At 45.1% G+C, this 25600-nt stretch overlaps 1 protein-coding gene across 6 annotated transcripts in view; it reads left to right on the forward strand.

Annotated features, from left to right (window-relative positions):
• NUDT3 (nudix hydrolase homolog 3) overlaps nt 1–25600 on the forward strand; it is a 186887-nt gene that overhangs the window by 129165 nt on the left and 32122 nt on the right. For all 6 annotated transcript variants that reach the window (XR_015185962.1, XR_015185961.1, XM_086496538.1 and 3 more), the window contains exons 8-15: nt 17152–17258; nt 17479–17644; nt 18737–18969; nt 19049–19130; nt 19482–19547; nt 19841–19918; nt 20012–20107; nt 20209–20315. Coding sequence is in view for 4 of the 6 variants with exons in the window: in XM_086496538.1 (XP_086352664.1) it covers nt 17152–17258; nt 17479–17644; nt 18737–18969; nt 19049–19130; nt 19482–19547; nt 19841–19918; nt 20012–20107; nt 20209–20315 (935 nt within the window). In the remaining 2 variants the exon portion in view is untranslated. The remainder of the gene's footprint in view (nt 1–17151; nt 17259–17478; nt 17645–18736; nt 18970–19048; nt 19131–19481; nt 19548–19840; nt 19919–20011; nt 20108–20208; nt 20316–25600) is intronic.

The raw sequence follows: 25600 nt of genomic DNA on the forward strand, positions 1-25600 counted from the left end.
CTTGTTGCATGAGGCAAGTGCACCAGAAGGTGCCACTTGGCACATTTACAAGCATTTTCCCGTTTCGGGGTTGCCGCCTAAAAATCTCCCAACCGGCTGCCCAGTTGACTTCACGGCAGAGTAAGAAAATGTTCCCTTTGTCATTCCGGAGGTAATGACGTCAACACATTTTCAGGTCCCAAAATAGCAGTTCCCTAAATTTTAGGAGATGCTGCCATTGTATCTTTCTAGGTCATCCGACCCTCTTTGTACACTGCGGCCAGATCCAGAACTGAAATGTAGGCTCTGTAGCAAAGGATTCCACTTTGGCTAGTCAATGACCCCACTTGGCTAACCATAGTCCTTGTCCAACCTTAGTGCTCTCTTGCCCTCAGGCCTGGACTCCCTCTGGACAGTTCCACACTAGCTATGCAATGCAGGGCAGTTAGATTTCCCGAGGGGTGTTTCCAAAAAGTGAAAGTAAATAGATAATAAGAAAGAAATCAACAAAAAGGATAGATAGTAGTCACACGCTGGTGACATACCCCCCTCTTGAAATCTCTAACGTCCTCGTTTGCATCTATGTCGTACATGCTTACTGTCAACACTGATGTATTCAACACCTGTCGACACATATACGACACATACATGCTCATTGTCAACCCTGGTGTATTCAACACCTTGTTGACTCATGTATTGCCTGCGTGTGAACCCTGTCCCAATGACATAGTGGTAGCTGCGCACTGTGCCATTGCTTTGAGTCACTAACTTTCCAATGACAAAATGGTAGCTGCACATTTTGCCACTGTCTTATAGTACACGTTGGATCCCGTAACACTTTCGAGCATACCCAAACCGACAGTTTAAGAATGCAGTTACACATGTACTCTTCAATAGAAGCAATCACTGTATCCTTGACAAACTGACAAGAAATACTCACTTCTATAGCACTAACCAAACTTTTGGACATTCCATAAGAGCAATTGCCAAACTGACAATCTGTACAGCTCTAACATTCATGTAATAGGTATTTGATTTGAGCTCACTTTAAATACCATGTACATCATTTGTTTCAGAAGCTATTGTCACACTAACAATCCATGTAGCTTTGAAACTCAAGGGGTCAAGGTAGGTTGCAAATCGAAGGCTTCCAGGTAAAGTGATAACACAGTTGGTGACTCTGCAAGTTCACCTTCTTCCATCCACTTAGCATCCATTGGTGGATATTTTCTGAACTTTACCAAGTAACGCCTAGCAACCTTGCCTTTCACTTTCCTTTCTTTGTGTGCCAAAATCTGTTCCGGGACCAAGATCTCGTCAAGTTCCTCGACTTCCGGCTGATCTTCAGCTGGCATATCTTCTGGCACATCACCCATATAGGGTCTGAGAAGACTCACATGAAACGCATTGTGAATCTTCCAACTGTCAGGCAATTTCAGCCTATATGCAACATCACTGATTATGTCGCACACTTGAAAAGGCCCATAGTAACGCATGCTGAGCTTTGGAAACAGTCTTTCCTTGCCCTTCATCTTCTTTAACCTTGCCTTTTCAAAGCGTAAAAGCACTCAATCACCAAGTGAATATACCACTTCACGACGGTGACGATCAGCTGCTTTCTTTTGCTTTGCCTGAGTCCTTTCTAAGGCTACTTTGACCTTCTTGTACATTTCATCCATGTCCTGAACATACTTATCTGCTTCAAATATCTTGTCCTTTGTATGCAGTATGGGAGGAACTTTCTTGCCACCTTCAACTATCTCAAAGGGTGCCTTGCCAGTTGATGAATGCACTGTATTATTGTATGCATACTCCACCAATGGCAAATACTGCTCCCACTTTCCTTTATGCTCTGACACATAGCACTTCAGCAGGTCTAGGACAGTAGAATTTGCCTCTTCTGACTGCCCATCTGTTTGAGGATGAAATGACGAAGAGAATTTGAGCGTTGTGCCCATATTCTCAAACAAACCTCTCCAGAACAAACTTGTCATGCGTGGGTCACGGTCACTAACAATCGACTGTGGCATGCCATGATACTTGAAAATATTGCTCATAAACAAGCGTGCCATCTGATCTGGCTTTATCTTCTTCTTGACAGGAATAAAATGAGCCTGTTTGCTGAATCTGCAAATAATGGTCCAAATACCATCGTTTCCTGTGTGCGTTCTCGGAAGATCAAAGATAAAATCCATAGCAATACTTTCCCATGGTTTATCTGGAATAGGTAGTGGTTGCAATAACCCTGGTGCCTTTTGCCTGTCAAACTTGACCTTTTGGCATATTAGGCATTCTCGCACAAAGGCATCCACATCCCTTCTCAATGTAGGCCAATAGAAGAATGTCTCAACCGCTTTAACTGTAGCATCAATACCACGATGCCCTGCATACGGTGGGACATGACTCTCTTCCATAACTTTGCGTGGCAATGGCTTTGTGACACACAATCTGCCATGCATCATCATGAACCCATCTTTGAGAAGATAGTGTTCATGACGTTGTCCATCCATTAGTTGCTCGAAGACCCTTGCAAAATCTTCATCATTTGCATACTGTTCTCTCATATCATCAAGTTCATGATGATAAGGAATCGACACAGCTGAAATTTGTGGCTTCCTTGACAAGGCATCAGCCACAACGTTCTTCTTGCCTTCCACATGCACAATCTGAAAATGGAACATGGACAAAATATTTGCCCATCGCATATGCTTCTCAGATAACTTTGTTTGTGTCAAGAAGTATCGCAAGGTCTGATGATCCGTTTGGACAACGAAATCTGCACCTAGCAGGTAGTGTTTCCAACTTAAGAGCGCATGAATCACAGCCAGTAACTCTTTCTCATAGACTTGCATGGTCATCTCTGGCCCTTGCAAAATTCTGCTCTTATAGGCTACTACCCTGCCATCTTGCATTAGCACTGCACCAATGCTACTACCGCAGGCATCACACTGGACCACAAATGACTTCCTAAGATCTGGCAACACAATGACTGGATCTGAAGTCATCTTTTCCTTTAAGAGATTAAAAGCTGAAATCTCTTTCTGTGTCCATCTAAAGGTGACTGCTTTCTTTTGAAGAGCATGTAAAGGTGAAGCAATCTCAGCGAAATTTCGGATAAACCTTCTGTAATAGGAGCATAGTCCCAAAAGCTTCGGACATCATGCACCGTCTTCAAATTTGGCCATGACTTGATCGCTTCAACTTTTGCAGGATCCATTCTGACACCATCCTTTGAGACAATGTGTCCCAGAAAGTGAATCTCTTCCAGAAAAAACTCACTTTTCTTTGCATTGATGAGCAACCTATGACTGCGTAGCTCTTTGAACACAATGGCCAAGTGATGCCTATGCTCCTCTTCATTCTTTGAGTAGACTATCATGTCATCAAAGAATGTACCAACAAACTGCTGGTGTGGACGGAAAATTCTGTCCATCATCCTATTGAACATAGCAGGAGCATTTGTGAGACCAAAGGGCATCACTAAAAATTCGTAAAGGCCAAACGTCGTTCTAAAAGCAGTCTTGTGCACATCCTCTGATCTAATGCGGATTTGATGGTACCCACTCTTTAGATCTATCCTGCTAAACATAGCTGCTCCTTCTAATTTGTCCATAATATCATCAATTGTAGGTATAGGGAACCTATTCTTGATGGTATTCTTGTTCAATGCACGGTAGTCGATGCACATACGCCATGAGCCATCCTTTTTCTGCACCAACAACACTGGAGAACAGAATGGAGATGAACTGGGTTGAATCAGCCCCTTTTCTAACAGCTCCTGTACTTGGCCCATTATCTCTTTCTGCTGAGCCGCACTAACCATGTACGGAGGCTTATTTGGTGGGCTACTGCCTGGCACCAAATCTATCGCATGGTCCTCGGGTCTCTCTGGCGGTAATTGAGACGGCAATGAATCGGAAAAACAGTCACTATACTGTTGTAAAAACATTGACCTTTCTTTATCTAGCACAGATAAATTTGATTCATCACAATCTGACACTTCACGTGCAAAAACCAAGTACGCAGAAAGATGCTTTTTCATTACAGAAGTAATAGCAGAAGCTGATACAGTAGGAATAGACTCCCCTTTAAGCTTTACATCCAGAATATGAGTCTTTCCCCTGCTCTGTACATTGATCTTTTTGTTGTAGGCATCCATGATTCCCTGCACACGAAACAACCAAGGAATACCTAACAACACATCACATCCGTCCAGTGGCATGATGTAAAATTCTTCAGCATCTACATAGGACTGGATATGTAGGCGCAATTTTCCAATGATGGGTGTCACAGCCTCTGTATGGCCAGGACATGCCAAACCTGCCTCTGCTGTATACCCCATCTCTTCAGCTCTGATTTCCAACTTTGAAGCCAATTCTGGGGAAATGAAGTTGGCTTTGGCACCTGGATCAAAGAAGATAAGCACTGTTTGATCCCTGACCTTTCCCCATGCTCTGCAAAGCTCACTTGCATCTGAATTTGGCTTGTCGCCCACCATATCTGGCACTAGACCAGCCATGGGCTTCTTTCCTTTCCTGTCCTCCTTGTCTTCAGAATCAACTGGCCTTTTCTTTGTAGGACAGTTGTAAGCAATGTGGCCAGGCTGCTCACATATAAAGCATTTGTTCTCTGTCCTCAGGACCTTCTTTTGCTCTTCAGACTTGCGAGGAAAACGTCTTTTCCATTTCTTCGCTGGTCCCTTTTCTGATTTAACCGTAGCTTTGTCTTTCCCTGCGTTGGCTGACTCCTGAGTCCCTCTAGGAGCCTCATTGGGAACGTGCTTCTTGGCTGAATTTTTCTTGCCTGATCCTGCCTTGACGCCAGTGTTAAATTCACAATCTTCTCCCTTGAGCAAACCATTCCCAGTGTTTGCTACCTCGATGAGCTGCGTCAAAGTAGTGACTTTTGTCTTCGTGCAGTATTTTCTCAATCCTTTGGGTAGGCCACAACAGTATTTTTCAATCTGTTCTGTCAATGGCACAAACCGATAGGAAGTTACTGGAAGTAGAGCTTTCCAAAACTTCCGATTGTAATCATCCAGATTTCTGCAAGTGGCAGCATTTAGCTGGTGCCATTCTGTCATGCAGGACCTTCTTTTGCTCTTCAGACTTGCGAGGAAAACGTCTTTTCCATTTCTTCGCTGGTCCCTTTTCTGATTTAACGTAGCTTTGTCTTTCCCTGCGTTGGCTGACTCCTGAGTCCCTCTAGGAGCCTCATTGGGAACGTGCTTCTTGGCTGAATTTTTCTTGCCTGATCCTGCCTTGACGCCAGTGTTAAATTCACAATCTTCTCCCTTGAGCAAACCATTCCCAGTGTTTGCTACCTCGATGAGCTGCGTCAAAGTAGTGACTTTTGTCTTCGTGCAGTATTTTCTCAATCCTTTGGGTAGGCCACAACAGTATTTTTCAATCTGTTCTGTCAATGGCACAAACCTATAGGAAGTTAATGGAAGTAGAGCTTTCCAAAACTTCCGATTGTAATCATCCAGATTTCTGCAAGTGGCAGCATTTAGCTGGTGCCATTCTGTCATGCAGGACCTTCTTTTGCTCTTCAGACTTGCGAGGAAAACGTCTTTTCCATTTCTTTGCTGGTCCCTTTTCTGATTTAACCGTAGCTTTGTCTTTCCCTGCGTTGGCTGACTCCTGAGTCCCTCTAGGAGCCTCATTGGGAACGTGCTTCTTGGCTGAATTTTTCTTGCTTGATCCTGCCTTGACGCCAGTGTTAAATTCACAATCTTTTCCCTTGAGCAAACCATTCCCAGTGTTTGCTACCTCGATGAGCTGTGTCAAAGTAGTGACTTTTGTCTTCGTGCAGTATTTTCTCAATCCTTTAGGTAGGCCACAACAGTATTTTTCAATCTGTTCTGTCAATGGCACAAACCTATAGGAAGTTACTGGAAGTAGAGCTTTCCAAAACTTCCGATTGTAATCATCCAGATTTCTGCAAGTGGCAGCATTTAGCTGGTGCCATTCTGTCATGCAGGACCTTCTTTTGCTCTTCAGACTTGCGAGGAAAACGTCTTTTCCATTTCTTCGCTGGTCCCTTTTCTGATTTAACGTAGCTTTGTCTTTCCCTGCGTTGGCTGACTCCTGAGTCCCTCTAGGAGCCTCATTGGGAACGTGCTTCTTGGCTGAATTTTTCTTGCCTGATCCTGCCTTGACGCCAGTGTTAAATTCACAATCTTCTCCCTTGAGCAAACCATTCCCAGTGTTTGCTACCTCGATGAGCTGCGTCAAAGTAGTGACTTTTGTCTTCGTGCAGTATTTTCTCAATCCTTTGGGTAGGCCACAACAGTATTTTTCAATCTGTTCTGTCAATGGCACAAACCTATAGGAAGTTAATGGAAGTAGAGCTTTCCAAAACTTCCGATTGTAATCATCCAGATTTCTGCAAGTGGCAGCATTTAGCTGGTGCCATTCTGTCATGCAGGACCTTCTTTTGCTCTTCAGACTTGCGAGGAAAACGTCTTTTCCATTTCTTTGCTGGTCCCTTTTCTGATTTAACCGTAGCTTTGTCTTTCCCTGCGTTGGCTGACTCCTGAGTCCCTCTAGGAGCCTCATTGGGAACGTGCTTCTTGGCTGAATTTTTCTTGCTTGATCCTGCCTTGACGCCAGTGTTAAATTCACAATCTTCTCCCTTGAGCAAACCATTCCCAGTGTTTGCTACCTCGATGAGCTGCGTCAAAGTAGTGACTTTTGTCTTCGTGCAGTATTTTCTCAATCCTTTAGGTAGGCCACAACAGTATTTTTCAATCTGTTCTGTCAATGGCACAAACCTATAGGAAGTTACTGGAAGTAGAGCTTTCCAAAACTTCCGATTGTAATCATCCAGATTTCTGCAAGTGGCAGCATTTAGCTGGTGCCATTCTGTCATGCAGGACCTTCTTTTGCTCTTCAGACTTGCGAGGAAAACGTCTTTTCCATTTCTTCGCTGGTCCCTTTTCTGATTTAACCGTAGCTTTGTCTTTCCCTGCGTTGGCTGACTCCTGAGTCCCTCTAGGAGCCTCATTGGGAACGTGCTTCTTGGCTGAATTTTTCTTGCCTGATCCTGCCTTGACGCCAGTGTTAAATTCACAATCTTCTCCCTTGAGCAAACCATTCCCAGTGTTTGCTACCTCGATGAGCTGCGTCAAAGTAGTGACTTTTGTCTTCGTGCAGTATTTTCTCAATCCTTTGGGTAGGCCACAACAGTATTTTTCAATCTGTTCTGCCAATGGCACAAACCTATAGGAAGTTACTGGAAGTAGAGCTTTCCAAAACTTCCGATTGTAATCATCCAGATTTCTGCAAGTGGTAGCATTTAGCTGGTGCCATTCTGTCATGACATCTGCTTCAAAGTCATCAGATAACCATGCTGCTGCAAAAATCTGCTTGAAGTAAATCCATGTGGACAGAGCTTGCCCTTGAAGCAATAAAGTTGTCCACCATTGTCCCGCATTCCCTGTCAAGAAAGTGGCTGCCTTGCGGACCTTTGAAGCCTCTGTAAAATTTCCCCCTGCATAGGCCTTGTCAAACTGCTCGAGGAATGAGAGAGCCTTCTTTCTGTCATCAAACCTTGTAAAGGTCGTGAATGTCACACCTTTGCCACCTTCTTTGTACGGAGTTGGCCTCTCCAGCGGCGTTAAATTGTCATATGGAAGTGACTGAAACATGGGAACACTATTAGGGTTCATCTGTGTTCCTTGGCCGCTATTAACTTGACTTGGAAATGCCATATTTGGCTGCTGATTTGTAATTCCAGCCATACCAAAATTTGTCTGTGGCATCCCAAATTGGCCGTGAGTGCTCTGAAACCCTGGTTGCATACCCATGACACTGTACATGGGGTTAGGCATCATCGTTTGAGCACCCCCAAACACTGTTCCTGGCGTGTAAAACTGATTTCCAAGTGCATGACCAGCCATGCTCTGGAATACGGATCCACCTCCAAAATAGCCAGGGTGCACTGAAGGTGGTGGGAAGACCTGTTGCATAGCCTGTAGGTTGCTTCCCTGCCCATTAGAACCAGCTATGGGCTGCTGAAAGGTGGCGGGCTGAACTGATACAGCCTGAAAGACTGGCATCTCAGCCACCTGTTCTTGCACCTTAGGCATAGGTTGTGGAGACTGCATGTTCTCCGTTAAGTGTACAGGTGTTTCCATTGACTGTGCGGTATGAATCACCTGTGCTCGAGCCTTAACAGGCTTTTGAATATGATCCAGTGACCCGACTTGCTGAGACGGAACAGGAGGTTGCAGAAAGGCTAAAAACCTCGGGTTCTGCATTACTTGTGTGAACATAGCCACAGCAGTAGCCAATTGGGTCCTGAATATATCGTCATCTGTCTGTGGTGGTCTTGAGGACTCACCTACTTCATGTGTCTGTTGACCCTGTGAAGAGGAAACCTCTTCAGTCACATCATCTGGTCTGTCAGCCATAATTGCAATTCCCTGTGTCTGGTCTATGATCCCCTGTGTCTTCAAGCCTAAACTGACCAAGGCTCACTTCTATGAGAAAAAGTGATTTAATCCCGTCGATGCAACCATGAAACCGGCCTGTTCAATCCAAAAAGGGCGGTAGACTTTACTTCAAACCTTGATTTAGCTTTCACCCATTATTAGTCGTCTATTTTACCTGCGCTATAGTGACACAAGAGAGGGGAATGGGATACAGATGCTAGAATGCACCTGTATGAGAAGACGGACACCAGATTGGCCCCTAACTTAGGCGCCCCTTTCGGTATTTCTTTATTGTTAAAAAGAGGGAATAAACGCTGAGGTTCCCTACAAGCTGCCCCGCACAAACTCGGCTGAATTTCCACTGTTCCAGCCCGATTTCGGCAGCATAACTGTACTAGAACCCTTCACGGTCAGTATTCCCACGCATTGGCCGACTTTCCCGACGCATACGGGCACTTTGCAAAACCTGGCGAGAATCTGCAGCACGCTGAATTCTCTGTTTTCAGCCCTGAAAATGCGCCAGATCACCTGTACAGCGGTCCCCTTGCGTCCCCGAACCTCCTGGGGGTATTAGGGTCCGTTTAGGGCCAAAACCCTAAACCTGCAAAAATACACAGCAGGCTGTAATTTACTGCTTTGGGCTCCGTTTCGCGTGCCGGTCGCATCCGTAGCAAGTCCTCGAGCTCCCGCACCTGTAGGGCTACTTGCCCTTTGAATCGGACGAGATTTCTGGCGTGAAACCTCTCCGAATTCACCTGTACCTGTGGGGGGATTAGCCGCTAGCTAATCCAGTACCTGTGCAAGAGGCTCTTGCCTCGGCAATCGCGCATGAACCCACACAACTGTACATTGGTCAAATGAAGAGCCCACTAGAGGGGCATAACATACTGCCAAAGGGGAGAGAGAGGGCAGTGCGTAGCGTGCAGGGCATCACTCCTGGCACCGCACTGTGCATACGAGGAAAAGCAAGCACTCCATAGCTCTTAACCTGTGACAAATCTGAAAATGAGGCTCTCCCCCTCCTAAATTCAGCGCCACTTCTTGTTGCATGAGGCAAGTGCACCAGAAGGTGCCACTTGGCACATTTACAAGCATTTTCCCGTTTCGGGGTTGCCGCCTAAAAATCTCCCAACCGGCTGCCCAGTTGACTTCACGGCAGAGTAAGAAAATGTTCCCTTTGTCATTCCAGAGGTAATGACGTCAACACATTTTCAGGTCCCAAAATAGCAGTTCCCTAAATTTTAGGAGATGCTGCCATTGTATCTTTCTAGGTCATCCGACCCTCTTTGTACACTGTGGCCACATCCAGAACTGAAATGTAGCCTCTGTAGCAAAGGATTCCACTTTGGCTAGTCAATGACCCCACTTGGCTAACCATAGTCCTTGTCCAACCTTAGTGCTCTCTTGCCCTCAGGCCTGGACTCCCTCTGGACAGTTCCACACTAGCTATGCAATGCAGGGCAGTTAGATTTCCCGAGGGATGTTTCCAAAAAGTGAAAGTAAATAGATAATAAGAAAGAAATCAACAAAAAGGATAGATAGTAGTCACACGATGGTGTGAGAGAGAGAGAGAGAGAGAGAGAGAGAGAGAGAGAGAGATGAGATGAAATGTTATGAGCGTCTACAAAAGGCCAAAGTGACCTATGAGACTAGAAAGTTACAATGTGGTGGATCTGATACAAAGTCAGAGTAATAAGATGACAAAATGTCAAAATAAAATACTATGGAATCCTAAACTGCTAGGTTTGAACTAAGCAACTAGCTGGGATAGCTAGATCACAAGAGATATTGCATCGGTTGCTGGCAGATCTCATCAATCTCCTTCATGGTCAGTAGTCTGACCGGGCATCGTGCATGTCGGGCCAAAGTGATCCGAATCCTCCGATGTTGCCGCCGTCGATGCTGTGTAATCCTCCGCAGTCGTGGGCGTGTGGATCTTTCCAACTCAGTTGCTCGGTCGATCGGTGTGCCTTTGGTGTGAGGCGACGAGGCGACGAGCTCTGTTGTGGTAGTAGCTCCTCCGGGTGTCCAATGGCAGCTCTGAAGAAGTCTATGATCTGTCTCTGAGACTGGTTAGCCTTTCCTCTCATCAAGCTCTCTCTGTGTCTGCGCAGCTCAAGCAAAAGCAGACCTAGGCATCTATGATCCTCGTACTGCATGACTCTGGAGAGTGGTCCAAAGCCCTCTCTGAACAAGCAATGGAAGGGGCCTCGTATCTCGTAGTAGAGGGGGCGGTGGCATGTGTAGTGCAACGTTGTCTCAGACTCGATGTCACACAGGGAGCATGTCCTGGCCTCTGGTGGTACTCCGCTGTATCTCCAAGTCTTGATCCGCAGCTGGTGTGAAGATGTGCATATCTGGCCAATAGCACATCGTATCCCATGAGATAAGTGGGTGTCCATGTATCTGGGCCTCGTCACAAAACAGTCCTCCGTAAGCTGGAGAAGATGATCTCTGTAGAAAGCCATCTTCGTGCCCAGCTCCTGTGCTCGCTGTATCCATGTCCTCTTGGTGTCTAGCTGAGTTCGGTCCTGGTGGATGAGCCTGGTGACCTCGGACTGTGTAAGAGTGAGAGAGGGTGCATCCAGAGAGTACTGGAAGGGAGCCAATCTGTCTATGCTGAACCCATGCGCCTGAAACCATGATGTCATCTCCCCATACCAGCATGCTATATCTCCCTGCATGGCTAACTGTCGAGAGGACTCAAGTGCAAGGCGGCCATATCTATCTCTTGAAAGTTCCCACATGCGGTGTATGAAGGAGACAATCTGGTGAGCGTCTCAACCACTAGTGGGGGGGCAGCTAGCTGTGCTCGGACAATAGCACGTGGTACTGAAGCCTTAGCTCTAATGAGCCGTGAGATTAGAGAGAGAGAGAGAGAGAGAGAGAGAGAGAGAGAGAGAGAGAGAGAGAGAGAGAGAGAGAGAGAGAGAGAGAGAGAGAGAGAGAGAGATGTGGGTTAAGCTATCAATAATCCTGCTTGCTCCTACTCTCCGCTTGCTTTGACCTGCCTGCTCCTACTCTCCGCTTGCACGTCTACTGCTCCACCTTCTTCCCCTCTTTGCCCTCATCATCTCTTGCAAAGAGAGAGAGAGAGAGAGAGAGAGAGAGAGAGAGAGAGAGAGAGAGAGAGAGACGTGGGTTAAGCTATCGATAATCCTGCTTGCTCCTACTCTCAGCTTGCTTTGACCTGCCTGCTCCTACTCTCCGCTTGCACGCCTACTGCTCTACCTTCTTCCCCTCTTTGCCCTGATCATCTCTTGCACACAGAGAGAGAGAGAGAGAGAGAGAGAGAGAGAGAGAGAGAGAGAGAGAGAGAGAGAGAGAGAGAGAGAGAGAGAGAGCGAGAGAGCTTGAGCTTGAGTGTCTCATTGTTGTACACAATGCATGGCTTCTCCTTATGGTTGGTTTTCACAAGCATAGCCTTTGTTATGGATTCATTCACAATCGGCCCACTATGGTAGCAAAAGTTCTCAAGGACAAACATAAGCTTTTGTGCATCTTCTAAAGTGTGTGCTAGAAGCACTACATCCGCATACAACAAAAACATGATTACCGTATTGCAAACAATGACCTCTTCAATGCCTTCTTCTTGCATAAAGTCAAGTACCATTTGTTCCAATTGATCGATGCATAGACCAAAGAGACAAAGGACATCTTTGTTTAATCCCAATAGTGCTTGCAAAAAATTCTGAAATTCCTCTTCCCATGCGCAATTGACACGTCACCTTCTCATAGATTCGAGAAACCGCAAGCATAAACTCACTTGGCACTTGGAGTTCTTCCATCCTTTTCCACAAATTGTTACATGGAATCATATCAAAGGCTTTCTTCAAGTCCACAAAGCAACAATATAATCGCTTGCCTTTCAATCGACTTTCCTTCATGAGATCACGAAGAGTGACAATATGATCAATGGTACTATGGCGTCGGCGAAAACCTACTTGTTCTTTTGCACGCTTGCCATTCTCTTCAGCTCAATCACTCAATTTTATCTCAATTATACACCCAAACAACCTTGCCATAAGAGAACCAATCATTATAGTCCGGTAGTTATTTATATTCTTTACATTCCCTCCTTTATGCAAAGGCTTGATCCAATTAGTACTCCAATCATAAGGCATACCATGTTGAAGTGCAAGGTTGAACATATCACAGATCCACTCATGTCTAAAATCTCCTGTCCATTTAATCATTTCCGGCTTGAGACCTTGAAGATCTCCGGCTTTGGGAGAGGTAACTTTTCGAGCTCACCACATACATCCTCAATAGTAAAAAAAGAGGGCTTACATGGGAGTGAACCATAAAATGACATTTTCCAGCATTTCATTGCTCATATAGTTTCTTACAATGTGTGTACATATCCATAAGACTCAAGTTACCAAAACCCTCAACCAGCTTGTCCCTCAAGTTTCTCCAAAATCTTCCATATGTACGTGCCTTTTCTTGCACTTGAAAAAATTGTTGCTTTACTTCCTGTCTTCTTCTCTTCTTTTGAATCAATGCCTTGTATGTATGCAAATGACTTTGATAGTTGTCTTTGTTCATAGTTGCATCAAACTTTATTAAGGACTTTCGGGTGATTTATCTTTGTTGATACCATGGACATGCTTTATGGCAAAGCATTCTTTGGCACAAAAAAAAATCACTTTCTTGAAAGCTTCCCATTTAGTTTCCAATGGTGCGTCATATTAAAGCTTTGTCATCCATGACTTTTACTCAACCATTTCATTTGAGGCTTGAATCACTCTTTCCGCATGAGAAAGCCCGTGTCAAGTCAATTCACGTCTATCTTTGAACAAATTGATAGTATTTCCTCAAAAGCTAATTGTTGGATCACATTGAAATAACCAATGCTGACCAAGAATCATGTCGTAATAAGATAAAGGCATGACTTCGAAATCCAATTGATCTGCATAACTTTGAATCTCGAGCTGCAACTGTTGAACTGTCTGTTTACAAGTCCAAATTGATCCATCTGCTAATTCTACATCATATAAGTGAGATGTCTTCTGAGTTGGCAAACCAAGCTATTGAACTATCTGAGTGCTGACAAAATTATTCGAGCATCCGCTGTCCACCAAAATATTGATGGAGTGACCATTGATAGTTCCAAGAAGGCTCAAAACTTGCTTTGAGAGAGGCTCCAAAACTGAAGAATTGCATTGAGTATGCTTCATAAGAATTGTCGTATTGTCTGAGACTCGAATCGTAATGACCATATATTTTCCTTTATCCTTAGCAGAATCTTGCTGTGCAACATTCGATGATGTTTCCACGTTGGAATTTCTTTTCAAATTAGACGGATTTGGTTTCTTGGACATTGATACCATCTATGGTCACCACCGCAAATTGTACATAATCCTTCCTTCTTTGAAGTCGAAGATGCATTCGACGAAGAGCCTTTCTGAGTCTTGGAATGCCGATCTTGAGAAAAATTACGTCCTTCACCACGATCAAGTGGAGGAACATTTGAAGAAGATCTCTTTTGAGATTGTCGATCTTGAGAATAGAACCTTGAAGCTGAATAAGGTTGCGTTGCTTGCTGTCTTAACTGAGACTGATGTTGCTGACTTTGGCTATAGCTGTCTCTGCGATCGGGCTATGAAAAGCGAGCGCTGTTTGAAGATCTGTCACCAGGGAGAAAATTCCGTGTAGGGCGTCGATTATCGCCAAGACGCTCCACATAGGCAATTGCAGTATCCAAGGTGGTAGGGTTGTATTTGTGCACATCGTCCTTCAGGTTGGGTTCTAGTCCGTCGATAAAGCTGTGAAATTTATCAAAGGGACTAAGGGTCTCTATCTCCAGAGTTGCCTTTGAAACTTTGTGATGTACGTGGCCAAAGGAACCTGTCTGGCTCAGGCGGCGAAGAGAGGACCGGGCATGAAAATCCGCATTGGCAGGTTCAAACGCCTTGCGAATAGCACGTCGGAATTTATCCCAAGAAGGTGTATGTTTACCATGAGCAACCCGTCGTTGCCACCAAAGAAATGCTGTGTCCTTGAGCAGAGAACTCACAAGTGCAACTTTTTTACTCTCGACCAAGTCCGTGTTGGACAAGCAGACCTCCATTTTGAATAGCCATTGGTCTAGAACGCGCTTGTCGCGGTGAAAGGTGTATGGTTCCGACAATTTAACATCAAGCTTCTTCTTCTGTGCAGCATTAAAAATTTTGTAAAGTAATTGAAGTTCGTGATTGTCTACCTCTTCAATTGGATCTGGTTCGTTTGGTTCGTCCATTGAAGCTTCGGAAGAAGGTGTTGAAGATGCTGCATTAGTAGTTCGAGAAACAACAGTACGACTTCGAGAAGTGTTTTGCATCTGCATCTGATCCAAGCGAGTGTGAAGTGACACAAGACTTGTGAAAGTGTGGCCATCTGCTCCTTGATAAGAGTAAGGGCATCTTCAGATTGACCACCTCCGTCCTGAGAATTCGGCATGATTACGCTTCAGAGGGAACTCTCGAACAAGTGCAAGTTCTGGGACGGATACTCCGGGAGCGGAAATTATGTTTAGAACGGGTTCCGGCTCTGAAAAAGGCTTCGGAAAAACACGAACACTTTGTGTGCAGGAGGGATACACTCGTAATTCTTCTTTGGTATCTCGTCTATGTACGAGAAGTAGAGAATAGGTGTAGGAAGTCTGTCGTCATCCATCGTGCGCACACAATGAGGCTGCCAGAAGCTTTGGCACTGGAGAAATGCAGGACATTCGAACTGGCTGGCGGAGAGCACCCACGCTAGAAAAAAACCATCGTGGGAGTGTTTGGGGTAATTTTTTAATGGTTTTGGGATTTTAAAGGTGTTCACATTGCAGCAAGTTGGCTGGCCAATTTTTTTAAAATTTTAATAAGGTACTCTGCAAAGTGAAACTGAGTGGCTGCCAGCGTAAGAAATTCCCTAATGCCAATGTAAGAAATTCCCAGCGTGGAAATTCAGCCAGCCAGTGTAAAGATTTTGCAGCGTTTCGTTTACTGCTGCCGCTTATGCTTTTGCTGATTGTCAAAGGACACATCCTTGGGCATGAAAGGGCATGCTGCTTGTGAAAGGGTGTCCAGCGAAATGCAACCTAGCGATTCAGCCAGCCTGGGTTGACACCGGCACAGGAGCATGTAAGGGGCAATCTGCGGCCACCACTCCATCTCAGCCCGGGTAAGCAATTGCTCGCAAATCAGCCACCAAAGGGTGCGTGCGTCTCTGGATGAGGTTGCGGGAGAGGGTTACATCAGGGGGTTAAACACCGTCATTGCAATCTGCAATCCATCTTTCTTCTGCTTCCATACAACTCTGGGAAGGGGGGTAGAGTGTAGTGGCGAGGGTGAGAGACTCGCAATCTTCGGGTCCTGGGAAAAAAATTTGCTCTGATACCACTGTAAGGATTCTAGGTACTAATCTTTAATTAAGTACTTAAACTCATGATTAAGACTTAAGAAACTTGAATTGAACTCAGAAACAAGACTCAGAAGACTCTGTGTTTGATTGATTGAATATGTGATACAAGGGCTCCTTATATAGGAGACGAAGAGACATAAATGAAAAGACACATCTCATGGTGAAGAGACGCCACTTTAAGACATCCTTTCGGCGAAGAGCTGCAACCATTGGACGAAGAGTCGCAACCGTAGAGCGAAGGGGTGTGACCAGTCGTCGAAGGAGTGTGGCTCTTGGCGAAGAGGTACGTCTCTTGGGCGAAAGGATGTGACCATCCAAGCGCAGAGGTCCTCCTTGGCATGGCACTTCGCGTATCTGTAACTAGGAATAGATGTAATGCTGTTAACATAGTCACAATCGTGACACATTGGCTAAGCGTAAAACTCTTTATTCAATACATGATGGCTTTGGAGAGTAGCATATAGTCAATCACACTGTTCCCATTATGTTTTCTATATGTAAATCCATTGGTTCCACTCCACAAAGATACACCATTGGCAATGAGCATACCGTGCTATTATACATGTGTAAACGTAACTTTCCATAGTGCTTTCTCATCCATTGAAGTACGATCATACAAGTGAACTTCCTCTAACTCCCTTGAAATGTATGGCATATCGAATTGTTGAGTATCATGTTGCAATGTTTTTGTGCGAGCATTCATATTCCCAAAGACAATAACATCACATTCGCCTTTAAAATAAGCAATGTCCTCCTCTAAATCCAAAAATGACTGATCTCTATCCATGCAAGCATAAAAAGGGGGATCATGATAAGGACTGTAGTAGCCGGCTACAAAAATGGGTGCTCTTTTTGGTGTCATAATTTTCAGACATACATAACGTTTGCGCTTTTCATCTTTCGCAATTGATACAAAATCTTTCAATCCTTTCTTGATTAAACATGCTACCCTTCCTTGCCCTCTTCGTCGCTTGAGATTCTTTGACCACATCAATGAATGTACATTGTTATCCTTCAACTCATTAATCCTTTGTGTATCATGCTCCCAAGTTTCAACAAGAATTACAACATCGGCTTTGCTTGTTAGTTCATCATTGCCAACCCCCCCCCTTCCATGGGTATCCATTGCAATTCCAAAAGCATGCTCGGCCTCATAGGTTGCGCATTCTTATTTTCGCGAGGGACTTGCCTCTTCCTTGGGCACATTTTCTTCATGAGAGATCTTCCTTTTTTTCTTATTCCTCTCCTCATATGCCTTGCGACGCATATTATGTTGCTTGAGAGAGAGAGAGAGAGAGAGAGAGAGAGAGAAGAGAGAGAGAGAGTGTGGTATGTGAATGTAGGTATGGCCTACGAATGCAAAGCTAAAGGACTGGCTAGAAAAGCATCAAGACGATACCAAGCTAGCAAAGCTTCTGTATTCATACTTTCTAATAAACAAGAGTCCATGGTACAGTAACTCAGAATCTTGATATTTTCAAGCCATTTTAAGATATGATGACCATAGTTACATGTTACTGACTTTATGATGAGCTGACAAGAATGTGAAAGAAAATTGGCTCCAAATATTAGAAATTTACGTTCTTGGTTTTAAACCCAAGTAGAGTTCCTGCTGTGCTTGGGGACAAATCAAATTCTTGAAATCAAATTTTTCTTTTTGTGACTGACAGGTCATGCCTAGATGAAAATGAAGCATTTATGACAGCAGCTGATTCTGCAATATGTGAAGCGCATGCAGCTCTAAAAGGTCCATTTAGATCAGTAAAATACAGAGCCGCATTTCCCTCTTTAAAACCTGCTGGTGCAAATTTTTACCCTGCCGATATGGACCGTGGGGTAAGTTTTAGTTTGTCTTTTGGAATTTCTGCTTTCTTGCATAGGCTCAGCAACCCTTCACATCCTTACAATTTTCCTTTCATTGTCTGAATGTAATGTACTTGCCAGCCCATGCCTGCTAAATGGTCTAGGTGTTTTCCTTTCATTGAAGGCACATATCTCTTTGTAATCAGAAAATGCCCTTCACCGCCATGAGAACAAAAGTCAAGCTTAAAGCGTTTTCAAAATACTTTCTCTTGCAAAGGTTAAGAAATGGTCACACAAAACATATTGTGTTCCTTTCAATGTCTGGATTTATGTTTTGCTAGCCCATGCTCTTGAAATGGTCTCGTCCCATTACCAGTATGTCTGAGCCCATGCTTGCTAAATGGTCTAGGTGTTTTCCTTTCATTGAAGAGACATATTCATTATAATCAGAAAATGCCCTTAACCACTATATGAGTACAGAAGTCAAGCTTAAACCCTTTTCAAATTTCTCTCTGTTGCATAGGCTAAGAAATGGTCATACAAACATATTGTGTTCCTTTCAATGTCTGAATTTATGTTTTGCTAGCCCATGCTCTTGAAATGGTCTTGTCCCAATACCGGGAGAGCTGATTCACACTCTTCAAGGGAAGTAGGATAACCTTTCAACACTCTCTTTGAGAACTGAAGAGCTTTGTCAATCACTGTTGAAGTGCATGGAGTGGGCATATTAGTTGTTTCATGTGAGAGTGGTAGCCCTAGATGGGAGTATGTCCCTCCCAGTTGGTTATTGTCCCATCTTTCCGAGATCTATTTGGTTTCTTTTCTGCTTATGCACCTTCGCTGGGACAACAGTTTGACCTGTTTTCTGAGGAAAGGTATAAATATTTGAGTCAAGTGTAGTTGGCAGGAAGGGAAAAAGACTACCAGAAGGTTTACTTTAGAGACATGCAGGCACTCTACATTCAGACTGCAATGTAAACTTTCTAAGCATGAACAATAGCACATTGCTACATTCAGAGTACATCACTGGGGCTTTTTTTTCTTCTCTATGTGCATAGCATACATGTTGATCTACTTTTAGTGTGAACTTTGCCGAAGATGCTACTGAAGCAATTATTGCCACAGGAATTTGAATTATGGATAAAGGATCTTAATGAAAGTGATCAAGCTGCAGCAAAAAGTTTTCTCACAGTTATCAGGCGTCATGATCATGTACAAATCGGTGTTGAGAATTCTTGCCATGATCAGAACAACAGCAGTGGTTTACTAATTATTCCATACTCAAAGGAATATTCTAGCGACCTTGCTATAGCAGCAGAGCTTCTTAATTCAGCCAGCCAACTTGCAGATACTCCAAGGTACGATTCCAAATGGAAATTGTCACTGGGTCACTTCCCTCCCTCGTGGTGATTCAGTATGCCTCTCACGTTGTAACAGTTTAAAAGAGTTGCTTGAGACAAAAGCCAAGGCATTCCTCTCAAACGATTACTACAAATCGGAAGTTTGTTGGATTGAATTGGTATGTGTTAAACATTGTTCTTTTTCTTGAGCTAGTCTCGATGGGAGATGTCATCATCATTTGTATGTTGTTCTGGTCTCATGGGTCATTTTGGCCTTTAAAAGAGTAAGTATATCTTTCTTCTTTCTTTGATAAAGGGTTATAAAATGCACTTGTGGGTAAAGATGTGCCAACCCCTTTTAATTTTCAAAATATTCTCACAAGGTCTTAATGCTATTATTTATTTTTACAACGTATGGTAGGTTTTGAAGTTTAATTGCATGGTTAAGGCCAAGACAGAAATGAATGACCCTATCAGCAAAAAAAAGGAAAAATCTGATTTTTAAAGTTTTGTTCTGTATCTGATTGCAGGATTCTGCAATAGATTTGACAATTGGACCATATGAGACCTATGAAGATTGTTTGTTTGGATACAAGGTTTGTCTTTGCATTATGCAAATAGTTTGACATGCATTTTGCATCACGTGCCAAGTAATTATAATTTTGGCCTTCACCAACGCCAAAGCTTTCTCTGTCTAAGTAGTCCTGGATTGTCAAGGGATTCAGTTCCTAAAAGACAACCATAATTGCCACTAGCATCTCATCACAAAGGTTAAGAAATGGCAAGATGTCCGAGTTTATACTCTTGCTATGCACATTACTATACGTATGTGGTGCCGATAACAAGGATTTGCTCAATAGTTTCTTAGTCAATGTTTTCATTTTATCAGGCCACATTCGAGGCTTTTGTAGGTATTCGTGATGATGTAGCAACATCCCAAGTAGAGCTCTTCAGCCATCATCTACAGGTGTGGATGCTTTTGCTGCTATAATGGTCCCTTTTTCCTTTTTCTTAGGTTTATGCATTCAAGAAGCTAACAAAGAGTGGTAGTCCTGTGTAGGACTTGGAAGATAATCTTCCGATGGATGCAAAGTACAAGTCTAAGGGTGTGAAAGCTTCTCCCATACGCGTCATGCAGCTAATCTTCAATGCTGGAGTAAGTTTTGGGCTGGATTTTATTCTAAGGTTGATTGATGGAAAATTTTCTCCACAGATGACCGTTTATGCCAACAAGTGACATTGATTGTAAACTTCCAGGATGTCAAAGGACCTCAAACATTGGCATTCAATCTGCCTAATGATGAGCGAGTTGTAGAAAAGCATGGGAATGCAATGGTTATGATGAAGAACGTGTCTGAAGCAAAGTATGGGAGCCTTTTTTCTATGCTTGTGATTCATGCTTTTAGATAAGTTTTGTGGGCCTGTTTTTGTGTGCACATGGGTGTGTTTGTGTGTGAGAGTTGGAAGTTGTATTCAGTGAGATGGAATTGTATGCCAGCTTGCTTGATTTGGGCCGGTGGAAAGCTCCTATTTGGGGTTGTCTTACTGTGGATTTTTCTTGTCCTTCTGGTATTATCTAAAGCTGCCACTGTTGATCATGCTGAATACGCCCTGGGAGCAGCAGGAATTGCCTTCCTCTTGGAAAGAAGGCTTGCTTAAGCTGATACCGAAGCATGCATTATGTGAAGAATTTTCTCATTGGAGGTCTATTACGCTCATGCTTGTAGTGTATAAATTGATGGCCAAAATGCTCGTTAACCAACTCAAGTGCTTTCTGCATGAAGGCTTACATCAATCTCAATACGGTTTCATTCCACGATGTCAAATTACTGATAACCTCACCGATGTCGTCATTGGAATGGAATATGCAAAATACACTCGACAGGATGTCTTAGTTATGCAAGTGGACATTGAAAAGGCATTTGATATTGTTCTTTGGGATTGCATTGCCATGCAACACGTGGGATTTGGGCCTAGGCTATCCCGTGTCGTGTTTTTCTTGTATGCACACCCTGTGCTCATCCTGTCAATACCCTTCTTCACTATCTCGGCGGTGAAAAGAGCACGTGTGTGGGCATGGGTCTGGTGGGTCGGGAAGGGGCGGCTGTCCAGAAACTGTGTACAAAGCTGATGCGTATTGGCCCCAAGTCTCTGTAGAGGTAATGGCCGGGGGAGGGGGGGAACAACTTATGAAAGAGCCACCATGCCTCACGTGAGTCCTGACTCAAGAATAGCTGGTAGAGATCTTGTTCTAGTTGAGCCAAAAATGCCCTCTTTTTCCGCCGCACCAGGCGTCGGAAGTCAGCTGTGACTGTCTGTGAGCGGTGTCCCCAAAAAGCACTTCCCTTTGAAGTCTAGCTCTGGTTTGACAGCATTCCTCATCATACCAGCTGTTCTGAGGCATGCTCCCAGAACGGCGTCTATGCTCAGGCTGGGTGTGTGGGTACGCCTTTGCTGTTGTTTCATGTAATGTCTGTGTCAGTATAGAAGTAAGCTCCCCCAGAGGTCGCCCTGGCTCCTCAGTGCTTAGGCGTGTGTAGATCCCGTCTATGTATACCGGAATCCATCTCTTGCGTGAAGGTATAGCGAGTAGGAGCTGGCACCCGTGGACTGTTGTGCTACACTAAACTGGAAAGAGATGATCAACGACACAATAGCATGATCCACTGCCACCCCAACAGGTTCGGGCCCAACTATGAGATCCTAGATACTAGAGATGAGGCTTGGTTGTGCCATGACATAATCCACTGTGCTGGCTCCATGTCTGTGTGGAAAGCATGTGAAGCCTCCCGCAGCGGGAAATCTTTGTAGGCCATTCAAGATGGCCAATCCATGTGCGGTCCCCATGTCTATTAGGTGCTATCCATACTCAGTATGTTCCCCATCTTGTGATAGTCTGGATAGGCCAGTCTCTGCAACATCCAGCTCTCCCAACATCTCCTCTGAAGCATCATAGAAGATTGTCTTATGATGGGCAGTCCTAGCATTGAAGTCCCCTAGAATGATAATGTTGCCATATCTGGAGAATTCCCATATGTCATCATCCAAAATAGAGAAGGGGGACTGTCCTATGGGTGGTGCATATACGGACATACTCGGGGGAAAGTAGCAAATAGCAATGTTGAGATATTTACCAGTCTCTGCTCTCAATCTCACCACATGTACCTAGCTTGCTCATCCCTGCGAGCTATATGTATCGATGGCTGCAAACCCTCCTTGAATAACAGTGCCACTCCTCCCGTCTCCTGTCTACAGGCTGTCTCCCATCTGTATCCACTAATGTGAGGCAAAGATTGCCCAAGGGCCTGATGTGTCTCAGAGTAGATGATGATGGAGAGAGAGAGAGAGAGAGAGAGAGAGAGAGAGAGAGAGAGAGAGAGAGAGAGAAATGTTATGAAATGTTATATTAACGTCTTCAAAAGGCCAAAGTGACCTATGATACCAAAAAGTTACAATGTGGTGGATCTGATACAAAGTCAGAGTAACAAGATGACAAAATGACAGAATGACAAAATGACAAAATAAAATACTATGGAATCCTAAACTGCTAGGTGTGAACTAAGCAGCTAAGCAGCTAGCTGGGATAGCTAGATCACAAGAGATCCAGCATCGATCGCTAGCGGATCTCATCAATCTCCTATATGGTCAGTAGTCTGACCGGGCGTCATGCATGTCGAGCCAAAGTGATCCGAATCCTCTGATGCAGCCTCCGTCGATGCTGTGTAGCACTCCGCAGTCGTGGGCGTCTGGATCTCCCCAGCTCAATCGCTCGGTCGATCAGTGTGCCTCTGGTGTGAGGCAACGAGCTCTGCTGTGGTAGTAACTCCTGAGGGTGTCCAGTGGCAGCTCTAAAGAAGTCTGTGATCTGTCTTTGAGACTGGCTAGCTTCTCCTCTCATCAGGCTCTCTCTGTGTCTGCGCAGCTCGAGCGAAAACAAACCTAGGCATCTCTGATCCTCGTACCGCATGACTGTAGAGAATGAACCAAATCCCTCTCTGAACAAGCAATGGAAGCGGCCTCGTATCTCGTAGTAGACGGGACAGTGGCATGTGTAGTGCAACTCTGTCTCAGGCTCGATGTCACACAGGGGGCATGTCCTAGCCTCTGCTGGTACTCCACTGTATCTCCCAGTCTCGATCCGCAGCTGGTGTGAAGATGTGCATATCTGGCTGATAGCACATCGTATCCCATGAGACAAGTGGGCGTCCATGTATCTGGGCCTCATTACAAAACCATCCTCCGTAAGCTGGAGGAGATGCTCTCTGTAGAAAGCCATCTTCGTGCCTTGCTCCTGTGCTGGTTGTATCCATCATGTCCTCTTGGTGTCAAGCTGAGTCAAGTCCTGGAGGATGAGCCTGGTGATCTCGGACTGTGTAAGAGTCAGGGAGGGCAACATCCAGTGAGTACTGAAAGGGAGGCAATCTGTCTATGCTGAGCCCACGCGCCTGAAACCATGATGTCATCTCCCCATACCAGCATGATGTATCTCCCTGCATGGCTAATTGTCGAGAGGACTCGAGTGCAAGGCGGGCATATCTATCTCTGGGAAGCTCCCACATGCGGTGTATGAAGGAGACAGATCTTGTGAGCGCCTCAACCACTAGTGGGGGTGCAGCTAGCTCTGCTCGTACAATAGCACGTGGTACTGAAGCCTTGGCTCTAATGAGCCGCGAGATCATAGAGACCAGAGGCTTCTCCATGTCCCCCCATCCATCACTGCGGCCTGTCCTCATGTGATGATCCAGTGAAGGTCCCCAAATCTCAGCTCCATAAAGCAATGCAAAAGCCACCAAAGTGTCAAAGAGCGTCCGAGGCTCTTGAAACTGAACCTGTGAACACATCCTTTCCAATCTACCCAATGCTACATGGGCTCTGGTCAATCTAGTCTGTGCTGCCCTCCTCAATGAAAATGCTGGCCCACTAAAAACCACTCCAAGGTAAGTGTAAGCATCTGTATACTCCACCGTCTCCCGGCCGTATGTGAATGCGGGCGTTGACCTCCTAATCCACTGTGGGGTGGTATTAAATACCATGACCTTGGTTTTACCAAGGTTGACGGACAAACCACTTTCCTGGGCAAACCTATGCAAAGCATCCAAGTGACGTTGCATCTCCTCCGGAGAGTCGGAGATCATCACAATATCATCAGCATATAACAATAGCGGAATCCATGTCCCTGCCAGCTGTGCACCTCTATCACCATCTCTCTCAATGTAGTAAGAAACCTCATCCACATACATACCAAATAGAGTAGGAGAGAGCGAGCAGCCCTGCTTCACCCCAATAGTGGAGTAAACCGGTGTGGATAGACCCTCTGGGGTGCGTACATGCCCCACTATTGACCTGTATAATGCCATGACCCCCCAAATGAGCTCTGTGGGTACTCTCATCTGCTGTAATATACGCATCAATCTAGCTCTGGGCACTGTGTCAAAAGCTTTGCGGAAATCCACAAAGCTACAATAGATCCATCTCCCACGCGGCAAATCGAGCAGGTGCTGGCTGCTACTGGTTTCGCCATCGCCCCTTCGCGATCGTGCCCCGCCCCAACCCCTCCTGTTGCCGCTGCCCTCCTGTCTGCCCTGCGCACGTTGGACTATCCCTGGCTGTGCGTAGCCCGCCCGCTAACCCCCTCCCCCATACGTCCCCAGTGCACTGCCCAATTGTTGTGCGTAGCCCGCTACCAGAGCCGGCCCCTCTCAGACCTTCCTTTTGTACTCAACACCCCCCCCCCCCCCCCCCCCCCCCCCCGTCCCCCGTCTCAGTTTAGCCTTGCCTTCGCTCTTCTCCATGTTTTTTCGCCTCGCCTTAGTGGATAAGCAGCTTCGGCCCTTCTTGGCTCTGTTGGGTTTGGCCTACGGTTGTTGCCGTGCTCTGATACTATTGTCACAGACTTGAGCACCCCAAGTCTTGAATCTGTCGCAATACGAGAGAAAGATTCACTGAAAATACTCCACAACTTTAAACCACAGTTCAATTCGAGACGACATGGCCCGGCGTAGCTCCGTGCCCAGAGGATTTGGCCCCGAAACCTGGCGCCCCTTTCGGTATTTCTTTATTATATTAAATCTTGAGCAAAGTACAACTCTCGTAGGGGTCCTCTGCTCTCAGACTCTGCGTCCAAATGCCCTGTTAGAGTAAGGCCCCTAGGGATTATTTGTTCTTACAAGGGATGCCTTAAAGCAGTTAAACTCAAAAGCAAAGTAATCCCAAAAAAGCAACTTGGTCCAAAAACTGCCAAAAGCGGTCAGCACAAATTATGGAAATTCCGTACAGTCTGACAACATGAAATCCGGGACTGTCCGTACAGTCTGCCAACATGAAATCCGGGACTGTCCGTACAGTCTGCCACGTCAGCATGTCAACGCAAAACCCAGAAATCTGTACTACTGCCACGTCATCAAGTCCGTATAGATCTGCTGCATCATCTGTTCCGTCTAGGTGGTCATGCCACTCATCACTTTGTGACATCTAGCCTCACAGCAGGTTAGCTTGCGAGGCCTAGAGCTCCTGATTAGGGGAGACGAGCTACTGGAAGCTGAGTTTTCCGACGACTCAACCTTGTACGTGGAGGGCAAGGAGGCCAATCGACGTAGGTGTGGGCAGGCTCTAGAGGTGTTTTGTTGTGCATTGGGCGCACGGATCAACT

Source organism: Adiantum capillus-veneris, chromosome 23, assembly GCF_014529385.1.
Source record: "Adiantum capillus-veneris isolate H3 chromosome 23, ASM1452938v2, whole genome shotgun sequence".
NCBI classification, from domain to species: domain Eukaryota; kingdom Viridiplantae; phylum Streptophyta; class Polypodiopsida; order Polypodiales; family Pteridaceae; genus Adiantum; species Adiantum capillus-veneris.